The sequence below is a fragment of the Euphorbia lathyris genome, chromosome 2 (genome assembly GCF_963576675.1).
Source record: "Euphorbia lathyris chromosome 2, ddEupLath1.1, whole genome shotgun sequence".
NCBI classification, from domain to species: domain Eukaryota; kingdom Viridiplantae; phylum Streptophyta; class Magnoliopsida; order Malpighiales; family Euphorbiaceae; genus Euphorbia; species Euphorbia lathyris.
Window position 1 is genome coordinate 76,582,450 of NC_088911.1, and position 17,484 is coordinate 76,599,933.

General features: G+C 38.9%; 1 protein-coding gene across 1 annotated transcript; it reads left to right on the plus strand.

Annotated features, from left to right (window-relative positions):
* The first annotated feature begins 817 nt into the window (after positions 1–817).
* Positions 818–10,482, plus strand: LOC136218649 (GTP-binding protein BRASSINAZOLE INSENSITIVE PALE GREEN 2, chloroplastic). The gene is made up of 3 exons (XM_066005666.1): positions 818–2,183; positions 9,330–9,497; positions 9,569–10,482. The coding sequence occupies exons 1-3, from the start codon at positions 996–998 to the stop codon at positions 9,953–9,955; spliced, it is 1,743 nt and encodes a 580-aa protein (XP_065861738.1). The 5' UTR covers positions 818–995; the 3' UTR covers positions 9,956–10,482.
* The last annotated feature ends 7,002 nt before the right edge of the window (positions 10,483–17,484 follow it).

Sequence of the window (17,484 nt, forward strand, 5' to 3'; positions counted from 1 at the left end):
ATGACGTAACTCAAATTCCATTAATATGGGAAGTCAAATGAAATTGATGGGAAGAATACTCCAGGGATTGAGCTAAAAAACCTTATCGGATATGACACAGTTGGTGTTTCTTTCCACCTTTAATAATATACCAGATGTAATTATCCGGATTAGCTTGAAAGATATATATATCAACCTTTCCGCATTGGCTTGCTCAACGAGCTCAAGCCGAGTTTTGAGCTTGTTTGGAGCCCAAAATCCTCTTTGGACTTGGTTCATTAAGAAAATTATCTAACCATGAATTGTTTGTGAGTAAATCGTTAATTATATTTGTGAAGTTTGATCGCAAATAACTCTTTAATTGTGTACATAAACAAGCACACAAGCAAAGTTCGTGAATAAATAAACAAGATGCTTACAAATAGTTCGTCTATTACTCATTTATTATGTTTATGAACGAACTCATCTAATCTAATAGCAAATGAAATAATATTAAGTTTAAATATTTTCTGAATTAACACAGAACTATATAGTTTTCTACAAAACTCAAATTTGTTCATAAATGTTCTAATCGAGCCTGCTCACGAGCTTTAGCCTGCTCAAGCTCGGCTCGTTTACAAACCGAGCCAGTAAATCGTGCTCATGAGCGGTTCGTTTACAAATCGAACCGAGCTTTTATCGAGCCGGCCACCAAACCGCTTATGAAAGGCTCAGCTCATTTACAGCCTTACTTACAGGTTGAAGGGGATTCTCAAAACAATACGGTCAAATTCACAAAGTTATCACCCAACATCTCTGAAATTACCCTATTATTTTTTTGGCATAAAACCAATATCAATCCTTTCCCTCAGCCGCAAGTAGTAGTAATTTCGAGCCATCAGAATTCAACTTTTAACAGCCCAAAAGAGGTTTATTTCAACGTTAACGGTGTCGTATATGTAAGCAGGGAAGGGAGGGGGGCTGCTAAAACCCTAAACCCTTGGAATCATCAGAAGATAGAAGAGGGAAGAGGTGTAATGATAGTAGCTAGGCGTCTCTCTGCTTCCAAATTCAAACTAAAAACCTTCCTTTCTCTCTCTCAATCTTCGACCATCTCTCCCTTGGATGCTCACTTTAATCACTATCCACTGATTTCACCATCATTTCACTTCTCCTTTTTCTCTTCAAAACCTCCTAATTTCACTCGGGATGGAAACTATGACGATGCTTCTCCTCAAGCGTCCGTCTGCCCTGGCTGTGGAATCCACATGCAAGATTCAAATCCTAAATTTCCTGGTTTCTTTACCAGCCCATCAATCAAGGGCCCCAATTACAAATCCGCCGCTCATCTCCATCCTGTTTCCTTCGAATCCCAATTCTCTAATTCCTTGAAAACCGGCGCTGTCATTCATCCTCAAATACTCGACCCTAATTCTACTTTCACCAAAAACCCAGTAACAGATAAACCCATTGTTTGCGCGAGGTGTCACTCTTTGAGACATTATGGGAAAGTGAAGGATCCAACTATGGAAAATCTGCTGCCGGAATTTGATTTCGATCATACTGTGGGTAAGCGTATGGTGTCAGCTACTGGTGCTCGCTCGGTTGTTCTTTTGGTTGTTGATGCCGTGGATTTCGATGGGTCCTTCCCTAAAAAGGTGGCGAAGTTAGTATCAGATGCAATTGAGGAGAATTTCACTGCTTGGAAAGAAGGAAAATCAGGGAATGTGCCCAGACTAATACTTGTGGTGACAAAGATTGATTTGTTGCCTAGTTCGCTATCGCCTACAAGATTCGAGCATTGGGTGAGACAAAGAGCGAGGGAAGGAGGTGCCAGTGTTATTAAGAAAGTACATTTTGTGAGCCCAGTTAGAGATTGGGGATTGAAGGATTTGGTTGAGGATGTGATTGGATTGGCAGGAGCTAGAGGAAATGTGTGGGCTGTCGGGATGCAAAATGCAGGAAAAAGTACATTGATAAATGCAATGGTGAAATGGGCTGCTGGAGGTGAGGGAAAGGCAAAGTTGACTCATTTGACAGAGGCACCTGTTCCTGGAACCACATTGGGGATTGTTAGGGTGGAAGGTGTTCTTCCGGGGCAAGCTAAATTATTTGACACCCCTGGACTGTTAAATCCACATCAGATAACGACACGGCTTACTAGAGATGAACAGAAGCTTGTTCAGATCAGTAAGGAATTGAAACCAAGGACTTACAGAATCAAGGTCAGTTTTTCACTTGATTTCTAATATTGACATGACTCTTGCATATTTAGACTGAGGAAGATCAGTTTGGATTCAGTTTCCTTCATTCACCAATATTGCAACTGTGTCCTATTTTTATTAAAGCTCTTGGTGGGATGTTGCTTTGGTATTGATGAGTTTTCATGTTCATAACTTAGTCTATCTACAAAGAAGTTCTCCATACTGTATGCTTTTATTGTTTTTTCTGCTATCTACTCCAGTTGCTCCATAAAAACCTCCAATTATCTATTTATCTTTGTGACCTCCTTAGGAAATGTATGGTTTTATGCGTTACAAACATATTGAACTATATTATCTGGCTACTCTTAGTGCGTTTTGCCTCGCAACTTAAAGAAACAAATTGATAATTCTAAATAAGTTGCTATCCAAGACAAATTGTGCCTACATCCTCTAGATGGAGGAAAGATCACAGATTGTCCCGCATGTAGTCTAATGCAATTCATTATTCATCATAGTCGGTTCTTGTCTTACTATGCCTCTTGTTGCTTTTTAAAAATTTGATTTTTGTTGTGTTTATGTATGTTGTGCGGATTTAGTTAAAGATAAATAAACGAAAGAAACAAAACATAGATTTTACGTGGTTCACCAACGTTATGTTGGCTAATCCACGGGCAGAAGGGGAATAGCTTTTATTAAGGAGACGAAAATCAGATTACAGATTAGGGTTTATGTAAGAGAGTATTTATAGTACTCAATCTATCCTAAACCGACTTGGACTCCACGATGTCGCTTCCGAGTAGAAAACCGAAAGTCGATACTAATCCAAATAGGAAACAAGATATACTGTCCCTGTTGCTTCCTGTCGTAGTGTGTTATACAGATTCAAGGCATTACGATCTCCACCTTGACTTGAATCCTCTTGGCAAACATAACAGATGCACCCATGACAGTGTCAGATGAACGGACTTCTCCCTCTGCCTCAGAGTTGCCCACAGGGCAACTAGTGATCTCTGATGTTTAGCAAGTCCAAACAATGTTGAAACTTGCTCTGTGAAACTGGCTTGGTAAACATATCAGCAGGATTGTCAGCAGTGCCTACCTTCTTCACATTGACCCTCTTCTCACTTCTCAGGAAATGATACCTCACATTTATATGCTTCGTCCTCTCATGATGAACCTGATCCTTGGCTAAACAGATTACACTCAAGCTGTCATAATACAATGTAGCCTGATCATGAATCATGATGTAGACCAAGATCATTAACTAGTCCTTTAAGCCAAATCCCCTCCTTAGCAGCTTCAGTTAGTGTCGTATACTTTGTTTCCGTAGTAGACAAAGTCACTGTAGGCTGCAAAGTAGCTTTCCAACTGACAACTGAACCACCAAGAGTGAAAACATAACCAGTCATAGATCTTCTATTGTCAACATCTCCAGCATAATCAAAGTCTGAAAAACCTGTCACCAAACACTCTGTATCACCTCCATAAATGAGACCAACATCAGATGTACCTTTTAGGTACCGAAAAATCCTCTTCACAGTTTGCCAATGCTCCTTGTCAGGTTCACCTATAAACCTACTAACAACACTAACAGACTGTGCAAGATCAGGTCTAGTGCAGACCATTGCATACATCAAGCTTCCTACTGCACTAGCATAGGGAACTCAAGACATGTACTCCTCTTCAGCAGACTTAGGTGCAAAAGCAATAGACAAATGTGCATTTGCAGCACTATGAGTATCTATGGGCTTTGCGGTACACATGCCAAATCTTGACAAAATCTTATAAATATAGCCCCTCTGTGACAGGAAGAGCTTCCTTTTGCTTCTATCCCTATAAATCTCTATTCCCAGAATTTTCCGAGCTGCACCCAAATCCTTCATTTCAAACTCAGCGCTGAGAAGACCCTTCAACTTCTGAATGCCATGCTTCTTCCTTGCAGCTATCAACATGTCATCTACATACAACACTAGATAGATAAAAGACTTATCTTCCAGCTTAATGTAATAGACACAACAATCATATGGGCTCCTAGTGTAGCTCAACTTCATCATGTAGCTGTCAAACCTCTTATACCACTGCCTAGGAGACTGCTTAAGTCCATACAAGCATAGTTGTGAAAGGCGAAAGGCGAGCCGAGGCGATAAGGGCAAAATATCGCCTTGAGGCGAGGCGAGAGGCGAGGCGATGGCCTCTCGCACTTGAGGCAACAAAAAAATTAGAAAACACAAAAAAATAAAATCCTAACTCAAATTGACTAGTTTAACTTCTAAAGTTGTAAAACACAAAAAATAACTAATACTCATGATCAAGGATCCGTTTTTACAATGGGTTTGACGCACATACTTCCAACAAGGATCGGTTCCTTTTGTAGCTTCAAATGTATTAGAATTACTAATACTCGTGATCAAAAGCCTGCAAGATTTGGGCAATAACACTTAGAATTAATAACTAATAATAAACTTCCATAAACTTAACAAAACTAATAATAAGCTTGCACAACACAACAACTAATAATAAACTTGTACAAACTTCATAAACTTTCATAAAAATTTGGGCAGCATAACACTTGGAACAAACAAAGTCACAAAAATTTGGGCAGCATAACAGTTATAACCGAGAAGAGTAAGGGAGAAATAAAAGATGGAATAAGAAATAGAAGTTAGAACAGAGAAGAGAGAGCCAGAGACAGAGACGTACGTACCTGTTAGATACGAAGAGAAGAGGAACGTTGTTCTGTTATGATCGGCGATGCTATTGGAGGAGATGAAGTCTTCGAAGTGGACGTGCGATGGAGTAGAAATCTCCTAAGTGGACCTTCGATGGTGGAGTTGAAGTCTTCGAAGTGGACAGAAGAAGCCTTTCTATCCTGAACTGTCAGTTTCTTCTCTAATTTCTAACCTAAATTTCACATATCTTTTTTTATAGCAGGTAAACTAGAATTTTTCGCCTGAGTATCAAAGGCGACCGCCTCTCGCCTGGAACCGCCTCTTGCCTGCAGAGGAAAGGCGGTTACCTTTGGAATTTCGCCCGCCTTCCATTATAGAAGGCGGAGGCTTGATCGCCTGGGCCGCCTCTCACCTCAGGCGATCGCCTCGGTCGCCTTTCACAACTATGACAAGGACTTCTTCAACTTGCAAATGTAATTCTCTTTTCCAGGAACCTAGAAACCATCTGGTTGAGTCATGTATATCTCTTCCTCCAAATCTCCATGCAACAAAGTTGTCTTTACATCAAGTTGGTCAAGCTCCAAATCCTGATGTGTAACTATAGCTAGCAACACTCTAATAGAGGTATGTCTGATTACTGGTGAGAATATCTCATTATAATCCAATCTCTCTCTCTGATTGAAACCTCTAGCAACAACTTTAGCCTTATACTTGACTTCCTCTGCAGGTGATATCTCTTCCTTCATCTTGAGAACCCACTTGCAAGTAATGATCTTTCTCCCTGGAGGTGGTATGACTAAATCCCATGTCTGATTTTTATGAAGAGACTCCATGTTATCTCCCATAGCAGCAAGCCATTTCTCGGAATCGGTGTCTGAAACAGCTTCTTTGTAAGTTGATGGTTCACGAGTGTCCACCTCTTCAGCAACATGTAGTGCATAACCCACCATGTCCTCAAAACCATACCTGTTAAGTGGCCCAACTCCAACCCTCCTTGGTCGATCTTGAGCTAAGCTACGATGTGTAGCTTCGGATGTTTGAGAATCTCATGTTGTAGATTCTGCTTCTAGCTCTTGATTCTTTTCACGTTCCTTCAAACCACTCTCACTTTGTATGACCTGAAGCTCCACCTGTTTATCAATGCTACCAGTTTCTGTTGCAGTTGTAGGCTTCACAATGGGTCTAAACACAGATTTTTCATCAAAGACTACATTTCTGCTTAGAATAACCAGATCCTGAAGCCTTTAACTCCATCCCCATAGCCCACGAATACTCCCTTCTTTGCTCTTAGCTCTAACTTACCCTCATTAACATGATAATAAACTATGCACCCAAAAGCTTTCAGATTTGAGTAATCAGCAACCTTTCCTGACCACATCTCTGTAGGTGTCTTGTATTGTATGCCTGTGTGTGGTCCGCGGCTAATCAGATAACATGTTGTGTTCACCGCTTCAGCCCAGAATCTTCTATCTAACCCAGCGTTAGAGAGCATGCACCTCGCTCTTTCCAGTAATGTCTGGTTCATTCGCTCGGCTACACTATTCTGTTGCGGTGTATTCATGACTGTGTGATGCCGAGCAATCCCTTAATCCTTAGAGAACTGATCAAACTCAGATGAGCAGAATTCCAGACCATTATCAGTTCGCAGCCTCTTTATCTTCTTTCCTGTTTGGTTTTCCACCAATGTTTTCCACTGCTTGAAATTCTTGAAAGCTTCACCTTTATGCTTCATCATGATGATCCAAGTCATCCTTGAATAGTCATCAATCATAGACACAAATTACCTGTGACCTCCCAAAGAATCAACTCGAGATGGACCCCAACAATCAGAGTGAATGTAATCTAGTGTGCCTTTTGTTCTGTGAAAAACCTTGGAAAACTTGTTTCGATGTAGTTTCCTAAAAACACAGTGTTCACAAAACTCCAGTCTCTCATGACCACCAAGAATATTATCCTTTGATATTATCTGCATCCCTCTTTCATCCATATGACCAAGTCTCATATACCATAGCTTTGTCATATCTTTCTGGTGAACCTCTGACGATGCAACATCAGCTGAATCTGTAACAGTGGAACCTTACAAAGTACCATGCTTGACACCTTTCAGAATCACATCAGAACCTTTACAAACACACAGAACTCCATCTTTTCCTGGCCAACTGAGACCCCCAATTTTTAGCAGACTCAGAGATATCAGATTCTTCATCATCAGCGGAACATGTCTGACTTCGTTCAATGTGCAGAACTTACCATCATGTGTCCTTAACTTGATCGAGTCTATTCCAACTGCCTTGCAGGCATGACTATTAGCCATTGAAATGCTACCTCCATCTACCTGTTTATAAGTCGAAAACCACTCTCTCCTTGGACAAATATGATAAGATGCTCCCGAATCAAGAACACACACATCAGAGTGATGAGTATGTCCATCAGCAACTAGAGCAATAGCATTTTCAAAGCTGGTGTCACCATCTTCTTTGGACAATCAGTTTTCCAATGTCCTTTCTCCTTACAATAGTTACAAGTGTCGCCTGGCTTGAGACCCTTTGAGAATGGCTTCTTTGACTTCTTCTTTCCACTGTTACCCTTTCTCTTACTGCCGCTGGCTAACAGTCCAGAGGCCTGATTATCTGTACATGTATTATTCGCCTTATGGCGCAACTCCCTGCTATGAAGAGACAACCTAACTTCTTCCAGAGTCAGAGTATCTTTACCAACAATAAATGATTGAACAAAATTCTCCTATGAAAGCGGTAGAGATACCAACAAAATCAAAGCAGCATCTTCATCCTCAATTTTCACATCAATATTACGTAATTCTAATAATAATGTGTTCAATTGATCTAAGTGATCCCTGAGTTGCGTACCGAGCATTCGCAGACCAAACAGGCATTGTTTCAGAAGAAGCTTGTTTGTTAGAGATTTCGTCATGTATAAGCTCTCTAACTTCACCCGCAGACCAGCAACAGTCTCTTCGTCTGAGACCTCAATGATGACATCATCTGCGAGGCACAACATAATTGTAGGATGTGTCTTTTCTTCTAAAATCGCCATATCTTGTTTCCTATTTGGATTAGTATTGGCTTTCAATTTTCTACTTGGAAGCAACATCGTGGAGTCCAAGGTGGTTTAGGATAGATTGAGTACTATAAACACTCGCTTATGTAAACCCTAATATGTAATTTGATTTCCGCCTCCTTGAGAAAAGCTATTCTCCTTCTGCCCGTGGATTAGCCAAAATAACGTTGGTGAACCACGTAAAATCTGTGTTTCATTTCCTTCGTTTATTTATCTTTCGGTAAATCCGCACAACAAACTAGCATCAGAACTTTTGATTTTTCGATTGGTGTTTTGTTTTCTGGAGAGAAAGATGTCTGCTATGAACGTAAAGATCGAAAAGCTTACTGGGAGAAATAGTTTCAGTCTATGGCAGATCAAGATGCGGGCTTTGTTGAAACAACAAGGTCTTTGGATGCCGTTGAAGAAGGCAACGGGCAGCGAGACCACCGTTGCTTCTTGTCGTAGTGTGTTATATAGATTTAAGGCATTACGACAATGTAGAGGACTGAAAAGCAAAACTGATGATGAGATACACTTTATGAAGCCTATTTGGGCTTTTATTGTGTATTATGTATGATGTATTTTGTTAGTTTCAATCTCATTAACTTAGGGAAACTATGCACAAGTGGCATGGAAAAAAGACTTTTGAATTGGTCATTGAGTCAACAACATGTGACAACTTCCATTTCTTGCTTATACGTGGGCTATGTTGCACTTACACTCCTCTTTAGTAGTGTTTCTGTGTTTTGTATCTGTTTTCATTTTCAAGCCTATTTTATGAAGTTTATGTTTTAGAAATAACTTTTCTTGGTGTCGTGCAACATAGTACATGGGAAAATGAGAAGAGTACCTTTTTTTTTTGCCTTCATACTTTGTATATGTGCTTTTTTTAGAGGAATTAAAACTCCATCTCTATAGCCCAGAAGTAAACATATGATCAATCAATCAATCATATTTTATCGGTTATCTTATGCAAGTTGAAGAATATTTGATTTGTTGATTTTCAATTGATCCGAAGTGTCTATAGATGGGCGATTTCTTTCAGGAAAGCAAGAGATTTCTTTTATCTTTTTGAATTTATGGTTATGCTTTTAGTTTCATTTTTTAAGTTGCTCTCATATTTCCTGGTTTTTTTTTTATATTGTGGGAAGTCTTTGTGTAACATTTAGATTTTGATACTTATATTTCCTATAATACTTTGCATTCATGTACCCATTAGTTTTTGGGGCACACACAGAAACCCAATCTGCCATTGACAAAACAACAAATTAGAACTTTTCTCATACTAACAGCATCTCTAATTGTCCTTTTATTTAGAACAAATTGTATCCTGTGCATCTTTATTTCAGCGTGATAATCCTTATTTTTGTTGTAAAATTATACTTTTTGTCTCGTAATTTAATAGGTATTATTGACATCTTACATTTAGTAATGACAGGAAGGACATTCGGTTCATATTGGTGGGATGATAAGGTTGGATGTGGAAGAACTGTCTGTGGATTCTCTGTATGTTACAGTATGGGCATCTCCACTTCTTCCATTGCATATGGGGAAAACAGAAAATGCAAGCACTATGATAGAAGATCATTTTGGCCGTCAATTACAGGTTAGGATGTATATGATTGGATTAAAAAGTAGTTGGTGAATTAGTGATTGTGACGCTGTGTGTTGTTTCAGCCACCAATTGGGGAGAAACGAGTTGAAGAGCTTGGAAAATGGGAGAGAAAGGAAATCCGCGTCTCGGGGAGCAGCTGGGATTGCAGTTGTATAGATATCGCAGTTGCTGGTATAGGGTGGTTTGGTGTTGGAGTAAAGGGAGAGGCAGGATTAGGAGTATGGACATATGAAGGAATTGATGTGGTAATTCGTAAGCCTCTGATTCCATTTAGATCGGAAATATTTGAAGTTGCAGGGTTTAGTGTATCAAAAATTGTGTCGAAGGCAGACAAAGCTTTAAATAAATCATCCCATGGAAAAAGTAAAGACAACAGAAGAAAAGGATATCATAAGAAAGCATCTGCTGAAGAAGAATCATTATCATCATCATCAAAGGATTGCTGCTAAAATGAATGATGAAGGTGCGTGTGGTTATTATTCCTTTTCCTTGTCAAGTGACATGGAAATATATATTATTCCTTTTCCTTTTAGTTGCCCATGAGATTTTTTAACATTTGGTTGGATTTTGAATTTTCCTTCAAGTATCAACTAAATCACGTTTGGAGAAATAATTCTCAGTCTAGGACAATATTTTCTTAAAATGGGTTGTTTTGTTTTTAAACGGGTGGTTAAAACAACTTTAATCACTGTAGGGAATTGCATATTAGAATCAATTTTCAACTCAGAAAAATTCTATAGGATAATAGAATCAGTTTCCAAGTTAGAAAATTTGTATATGTATAGAATTATGTGCATGAAAAAAATTATATGGAAAATTACTTTTTTTTTTTTAAATTTTCTTCAGCGTTGTTCTTTTTTTTCCATTTAATTATATCAACTGGTTTCTATGTATATGTAGTTGTTGTTTTCAATATCAAATGACTCCTACATTTAATATTTGAATAAAAATATAAAAAGAAAATGATTAATATGTATGTCTGTAGGGTGTTTAGCATATTAAATGGGGTGTGTTGAATCTCCCATTGAAGACGTTTGTGCATTTTCAATATAAGGTTTGAATTCTGTTTCATTTTGTAGAAAGTAATGTTTTTAAGTCATTTTGAATATAGTTTGGTTTTCTTAGGGTAGTACTAGTAGTATTATATCAATATCAATTTTGGAGTTGGGGCTCGGCTCGATGTGAATGAGGTTGTTACAACTATTTTGCTGCTATTATTTAACTAGTGGTTGTTTTATGAAAAAAAAATAACTTATACTACTGATATTTATTATATAGTTTTTGATGGGTTTCAGTCACTTTTAATCACTTTCACAATGTTCAAAAATAAGGGTGCTTGGACCGCTTAGGCCCCGTCCAGACATTCGAAATCGAGAATCCGCTTCGATTTTTTTCCAATTAGTCTCTCTAGTTTTTTTTTGTCCCCAGGTGATTTTTAATTGCTTGGGGTCGGCCTAGGCCGCCTTGATGCTGTCTAAACGACAACAACAACAACAAAGTCTTAGTCCCGAAATGATTCGGGATCGGCTAACATGAACCATCATATAAAACCGTGAAAATCAAGTCGTGTCAGCGACACAGATTCGCTCCCTCCACTCCGTCCTATCCACTACCATATTTTCCTCAATTCCCAGTAAACTCATATCACTCTCGATCACCCTCCTCCAAGTTTGCTTAGGTCTTCCCCTACCCCTCACCACTACATCCCTTTGCCACTCTTCGGTTCTCCTAACCGGCGCATCAAGCGCTCTACGTCTCACATGGCCAAACCACCTTAGTCGGTTTTTTCTCATTTTATTCTCAATAGATGTGACCCCTACTTTTGTCCTAATTATTTCATTACGCACCCGGTCCTTTCTCGTATGACCACACATCCATCTCAACATACGCATCTCCGTCACCGACATCTTATGGATGTGGCAGTGTTTCACTGCCCAACACTCCGTACCATATAACAATACTGGTCTAATTGTCGTCCGGTAGAATTTTCCCTTCAATCTATTAGACATGCCGGGATCACAAAGGAAACCCGTAGCACTCTTCCACTTCGACCAACCAGCTTGAATCCTATGAGCAACATCTCCATCTACTTCTCCATCCGTTTGGATAATAGATCCTAAATACCGGAAGCAATCCGAGGCCTGAACAACTCTCCCATCTAGGGTGATTGTCCCTGCCTCCCTACTCCTATGGCCGCTAAACTTACACTCCAAATATTCTGTCTTACTTCGACTCAACTTAAAGCCTCTAGATTCTAGAGTTTGTCTCCATAGTTCCAACTTCCTCTCCACTCCTTCTTTCGTCTCATCAACCAACACAATATCATCTGCAAACAGCATGCACCATGGTATACCATCTTGAAGTGAACTTGTTAGTTCATCCATAACGATGGCAAAAAGAAATGGGCTTAGTGCGGAATCTTGATGCACTCCAATCGTAATAGGAAACTCTTCAGTCTTCCCAACACTAGTACGTACACTCGTGCATACTCCCTCATACATGTCCTTTATGATGTCAATATATTTCCGCGAAATGCCTTTCCTTATCAAGGCCCACCAAAGTACTTCCTTTGGTACCTTATCATATGCTTTCTCCAAGTCAATGAAAACCATATGCAAGTCTTTCTTCTTATTTCGATAGTGCTCCATTAATTGTCTCATTAGATGGATGGCTTCCATAGTTGATCTTCCCGGCATAAAGCCAAACTGGTTTTCCGAGATCTTCACCGTCCTCTTTAGCCTTTGTTCGATCACTCGCTCCCAAAGTTTCATAGTGTGACTCATTAATTTGATTCCCCGATAGTTGACACAATCTTGGACATCGCCTTTGTTCTTATACAAAGGGATTAAGGTACTTTTCCTCCATTCTGATGGCATCATATTGTTTCTCCAAATTTTGTTGAAGAATGTCGTCAACCATTCGATTCCTCTTTCTCCCAAACATCTCTAAATCTCAATAGGGATGCCATCAGGTCCTACTGTTTTCTTCAACTTCATCTTACTTAATGCCATTTTGACTTCACCCTTTTGAATTCTCCGCAGGCATTCATGATTTATCATATCGTGATGGATACTTATATCTCCAACATCTTGTTGGCGATCTCCATTAAATAAGTCATCAAAATAGGACCTCCATCGTTCCTTGATATCCTTATCTCCAACTAGGACTTTCTGGTCCACATCCTTCACACATTTAACTTTTCCGAGATCTCGCGTCTTCCTATCTCTCATCCGAGCAATTCTATATATGTCTCTTTCCCCTTCTTTCGTATCCAATCTTGTATACAGATCCCGATTCACCTTTGCTCTAGCATCTCATATGACCTTCTTTACTTCCTTTTTAGCCTCTTTGTATTTTTCGTAGTTCTCGTCACTCCTACATTTCCCCAATAGTTTATAGGATTCTCTCTTACTTTTTACTGCTTGTCGTACTTCTTCTGTCCACCAAGATGTGTCCTTACCCGGTGGCATGCTACCTTTAGATTCTCCTAGAACTTCCTTCGCTACTTCTCTTATACTATGCTCCATCTTATTCCATATCGAATCTATATCTGAATCCATATTGCAAGTCCAAATATCTTTTTTGGTCATCTCATCCACAAATTTTTGTTGATTCTCCTCTTGCAATTTCCACCACTTAATCTTAGTCTCTACTTGTGGTGTTTGTTTTCTTATACATTTCCTACTTCGAAAATCTAGCACCACTACTCTATGTTGGGTTGTCGTACTCTCACTAGGGATCACCTTACAATCAATATAACTCTTTCTCCAAGCACTCCTTACTAAGAAGAAGTCAATTTGGCTCGCATTACCGCCACTCCGATAAGTCACTAAGTGGGATGTTCTCTTCATAAACCATGTGTTCATGATACTCAAGTCATAGGCTGATGCGAATTCCAAAATATCATTTCCTGCTTCATTCTTATCTCCAAAACCATACCCTCCATGAACACTCTCAAACCCATCTCGCCTAGAACCCACGTGTCCATTGAGATCACCCCCCAGTACCATTTTTTCATCCCTAGGAACCTGTTGCACCACTTCCTCTAAGTCATCCCAAAAAGCTTGTCTTATAGACACATCTAATCCTATTTGTGGCGCATATGCACTAATGACATTCACAACCCCATCCCCTATCACTAGCTTAACACTCATAATTCTATCGCTCTTCCTAGACACCGCTACTACATCATCAATATACTCCTTATCAATAAGAATACCTACTCCATTTCTACCCTTATCCTTTCCTGAGTACCAAAGCTTATACCCCAAGGAGCTATCTCTCTAGCCTTGGCTCCAACCCACTTGGTTTCTTGTAGGCACAATATATTTATTCTCCTCACCTTCATAACATCTAAAATTTCAGCTAATCTTCCTGTCAAAAAACCTATGTTCCATGTCCCAAAGCGTAACCTACTACCCTTACCCCTACCCCTACCATTACCGTGGACTATCTTATTTACCCGCAACCCTTGCATATTTGACACCACCCCCGGGTCCTAGGGTGGCGCGCCGCTTCGGGGCGACGACCTAGCAACCCTTGCACATTTATCACTACACCCGGGTCTAGGAAGTGCAGCGCGTCGCTGAGTAGGGAACGCCCCAACGATATTTATATTATGGTTCATGTCATAAGATGTGGCTAAGTTTTACGCTGGCCGCCACAAACCTACCGCAACCCTCCTCCTTTGTCCGGGTTTAGAACCGGCTATAAAGGCCACCAAGTGACCCTCACAGGCGGAGTTATGCTGTCTAAACGACGATGAACAAAAATATTTTTTATTGTGAATTTATTTTTTACTTTATTATAATTCACCTTTGAGTTGTTTCGATGATATTATCGTTGAAATGTTGATGTTTGCACATTGTTTATGATATATGTTACAAATATAGGTGTTTCTACATTAAATAATTTTATATTATTATTTTTAGATAGTATAATATATATTTTAATTTAATTGAATTTATATAATGATTTTTTAATTAACAAATAAAAAATATAAAAATACAAATTTGATTAATCCTCAATTAATCTTTGAAAGCTGTGTCTGTCTGATTAGTGTTTAGCGTCTTTTATAACTTTGCTTTCACGTGAATTGAGAGTGGGTGAAAGTCAAAGTGTAATTACATTTAAACTTTTTTAAAACTCAAGTGTTATTTAATTTTTCATAATTGTTTCAATAAATTTTACATGACTTTTTAGTGAATTTTAGTCACTTTGACTTGAGGTAAAAGTGGGATGCATGAAACATTTGGTTTTAATTTTTAAGAATAGTTTCAATCAATCTTATAGGGCTTTCATCGAGCTTCATTCACTTTTGCGCACACTTGCTGTCACTTTCAAGGAGAATAGAGTTCAACTTTGTATATGTATTTTATTGTATTTGATAACTGGTTATCTGATATTGCTCACATGCTAATTCGCTTTGCTAATTCGACATCGTATATAACCTGTAAAACAACAACATAGGTTAGACGGGGTCAGAGTCTGGTGAACCCGCTCTGCCTAAGTCAGTTTGTGATTTATATCGGATAGAAGGGTATGGGCTAGTTGTGAGATAGTAGTTAATGTACCTTATTTTGTGTCTTTATCTGTTTATATATAGGAGTTTTTAGGTTAAGTCATTCTCATTAGGAATCTTGATGACTTGAGGATATATGTGTCCCTCAAGGAATCTAAGTCTTGGGAGGAATCCTTTGTCATGCGGGATTCTCGAAGGTTCCTCCATATAAGGAGGCTGGAGCTTTAATTGTTGTCTTTGGACAAACTCATTTGCACGTGTTTTTTAATCTCAAAGGAGGTGGAGTTGACATCATCCAAGTGATGTCATTTTGCATGATATCAGATGTCCCCCACTTATTGACTTTTCATTCTTTTTAATTTGTAAAAAGATATTTGAAGAGATCTTTTTTTTTTATATAATTATCACTTTTAAATTGTATCTAAACCATGTCATAATGATTTCGCCTGCCTTTGGCCTGTATTTTTGCTGACATGTTTGTTCTCCATTTGATTTGGAATCTTGTTCTTTTGCGACTCATTTATATGGAAATATTTTAATGATGGGAGTCTTTTCATTTATTCATAGTCTCTTCATTTTCCTCTTAGCTTTATAAGTTTTATTTGCCTTTTCTTTTATACGTTTCACTGTTTTCTTCATTCTTTCTTTTCGTTCGTTTTTGGAGTTCGATTTTAGCTTTCTCGGTTCTACATTGTCCTTTTATCTCCAGAAGCTTGCTTAAGTAAGTTGTTTACTTTCTTTATATGTCTAATTCCTTCTTCTTTTTTCCATAACGGTTCGTACGAGTTCATCTAGTGGAAAAAGGCAAGAAGCCTCAGATTGGTAAGAGAAGCAGGCCTCAAAGGAGGAAAGGTTAAGAGGATGAAGAAGCTAAAAAAACCATAATCCCCCATCTTCGAAACCATGTTCAGCCTTCAACTTTAGACGATCTTTCTCTGACCATGTTAGTGTCTAGATATTTGGAGTTTGCCCATTTAGAGGTTAGGGTTCCAACCTCTGACCAGGTGATAATGAAGACATCTAAGGAGTGTTTGGGTTTTATGAGATTTTCCTGGAAAATGGGGTTCACCTCCCCTTTTCTGATAGTAACTTGAACGTTTTGGGGGAACTCGAGATATGCCCTGCACAACTTTCACTAAACGGCTGGCTATACCTTCTAGGTTTGGTAAAAGTATGTGAAGACTTGGGATACTGATGATTTCGTGTGGATTTCCAAACTTCCCACCAATTTGCCGCCTTTTGTTAAGGATAAACCCTCTAACAACAAAAAAGTTTAAGCCACGGTTCTGGATATGTCTCCCTCGGGACGAAAGAGGCAATATTTTAGAGACCTCTCTTTAGCCAATTGATTTTCCCTTTCAAAGCTCCTGGAATTTAGTTGTGATAAAGAAAGATAGTTTTCATGAGTTGGTTCCTCTTACTGACGCCGAATAAAGCATGTATGATTGCCTAACTGGCTTACGCTTCACTTTTACTCGGGAGCAAATGTTGAGTCACATGGCAGAAAACGGACCGTTTGTGATAATGGATGCCAAAGGCGAAGCTCATCAAGAGGGGACGGGCCCCTATGCCCATATGTTTGCAGGTTGGAGTGAACACCTCCTTTTTTTTAGTTGTTTTGATTTTTGATTCATGTATGTGTGTAGGTTCTAACATGAGTAATGTGTGGAAAAAAAATGCTAACTTGCCAATTGGTCGCGCAAAAGGCTGCTGAAGAGGAGGTTGAAGTAGCTCGTTTCATTACCCAGTGGTCTAAATATTGGCCGAAGGTGGGAATCCAAAACCCCCCGGGCATTGGCTGACATTGGGTTTCTTTAGATAAAGGAGTGCATGTCTCAGATAAAGGCCTTGTTTGGTAAATGGCTTTTTAGGGTAAAATTAGAAGTTTGAGCCACTTTAGAGGTTTTGACTAGTCAAACCTCTAATTGTGGTGTTTGGTGAAGAAATGTTTGAAAGAGCTTATTCGATCCAAAAAGCTAATTTTGAAAAAACTCATTTTAGGAGCTTTTTCAATTAGCTTGTTGCTCTATCTCGTTTGAATGACATTTTTACCTCTAATTACTACCATTTAATTCCAAATAAAGAGTTTATCATGTCCTCATATGTCATTTTACATAAACAGTTATTAGCAATCAACTAAGTTTTACCAAACAAGTTTACAAAATCGGTTAGTTAAATCAGCTAGTCAAATCAGCTAACAAAAAAGGTAATTAGTTAATAGTTAATGTAATCAGCTAATAGCTATTTACCAAACAAGGTCAAAGTTAAATGCTCGTCCTTTGAGTCTGGCTTACTCAACTCTTCCTTTCTAAAGAGCTCGAATATATCATGCTTGTTGTGGGATGACTCGTCTTTCGGTTTTGATGTATCTAACTCCGGATGTTTGTGTCGATTACCTGAGGGTTTTGAGAGGGAACGGTGCCTACTAATGTTACGATCTCTAGATCGGTCCCTCCT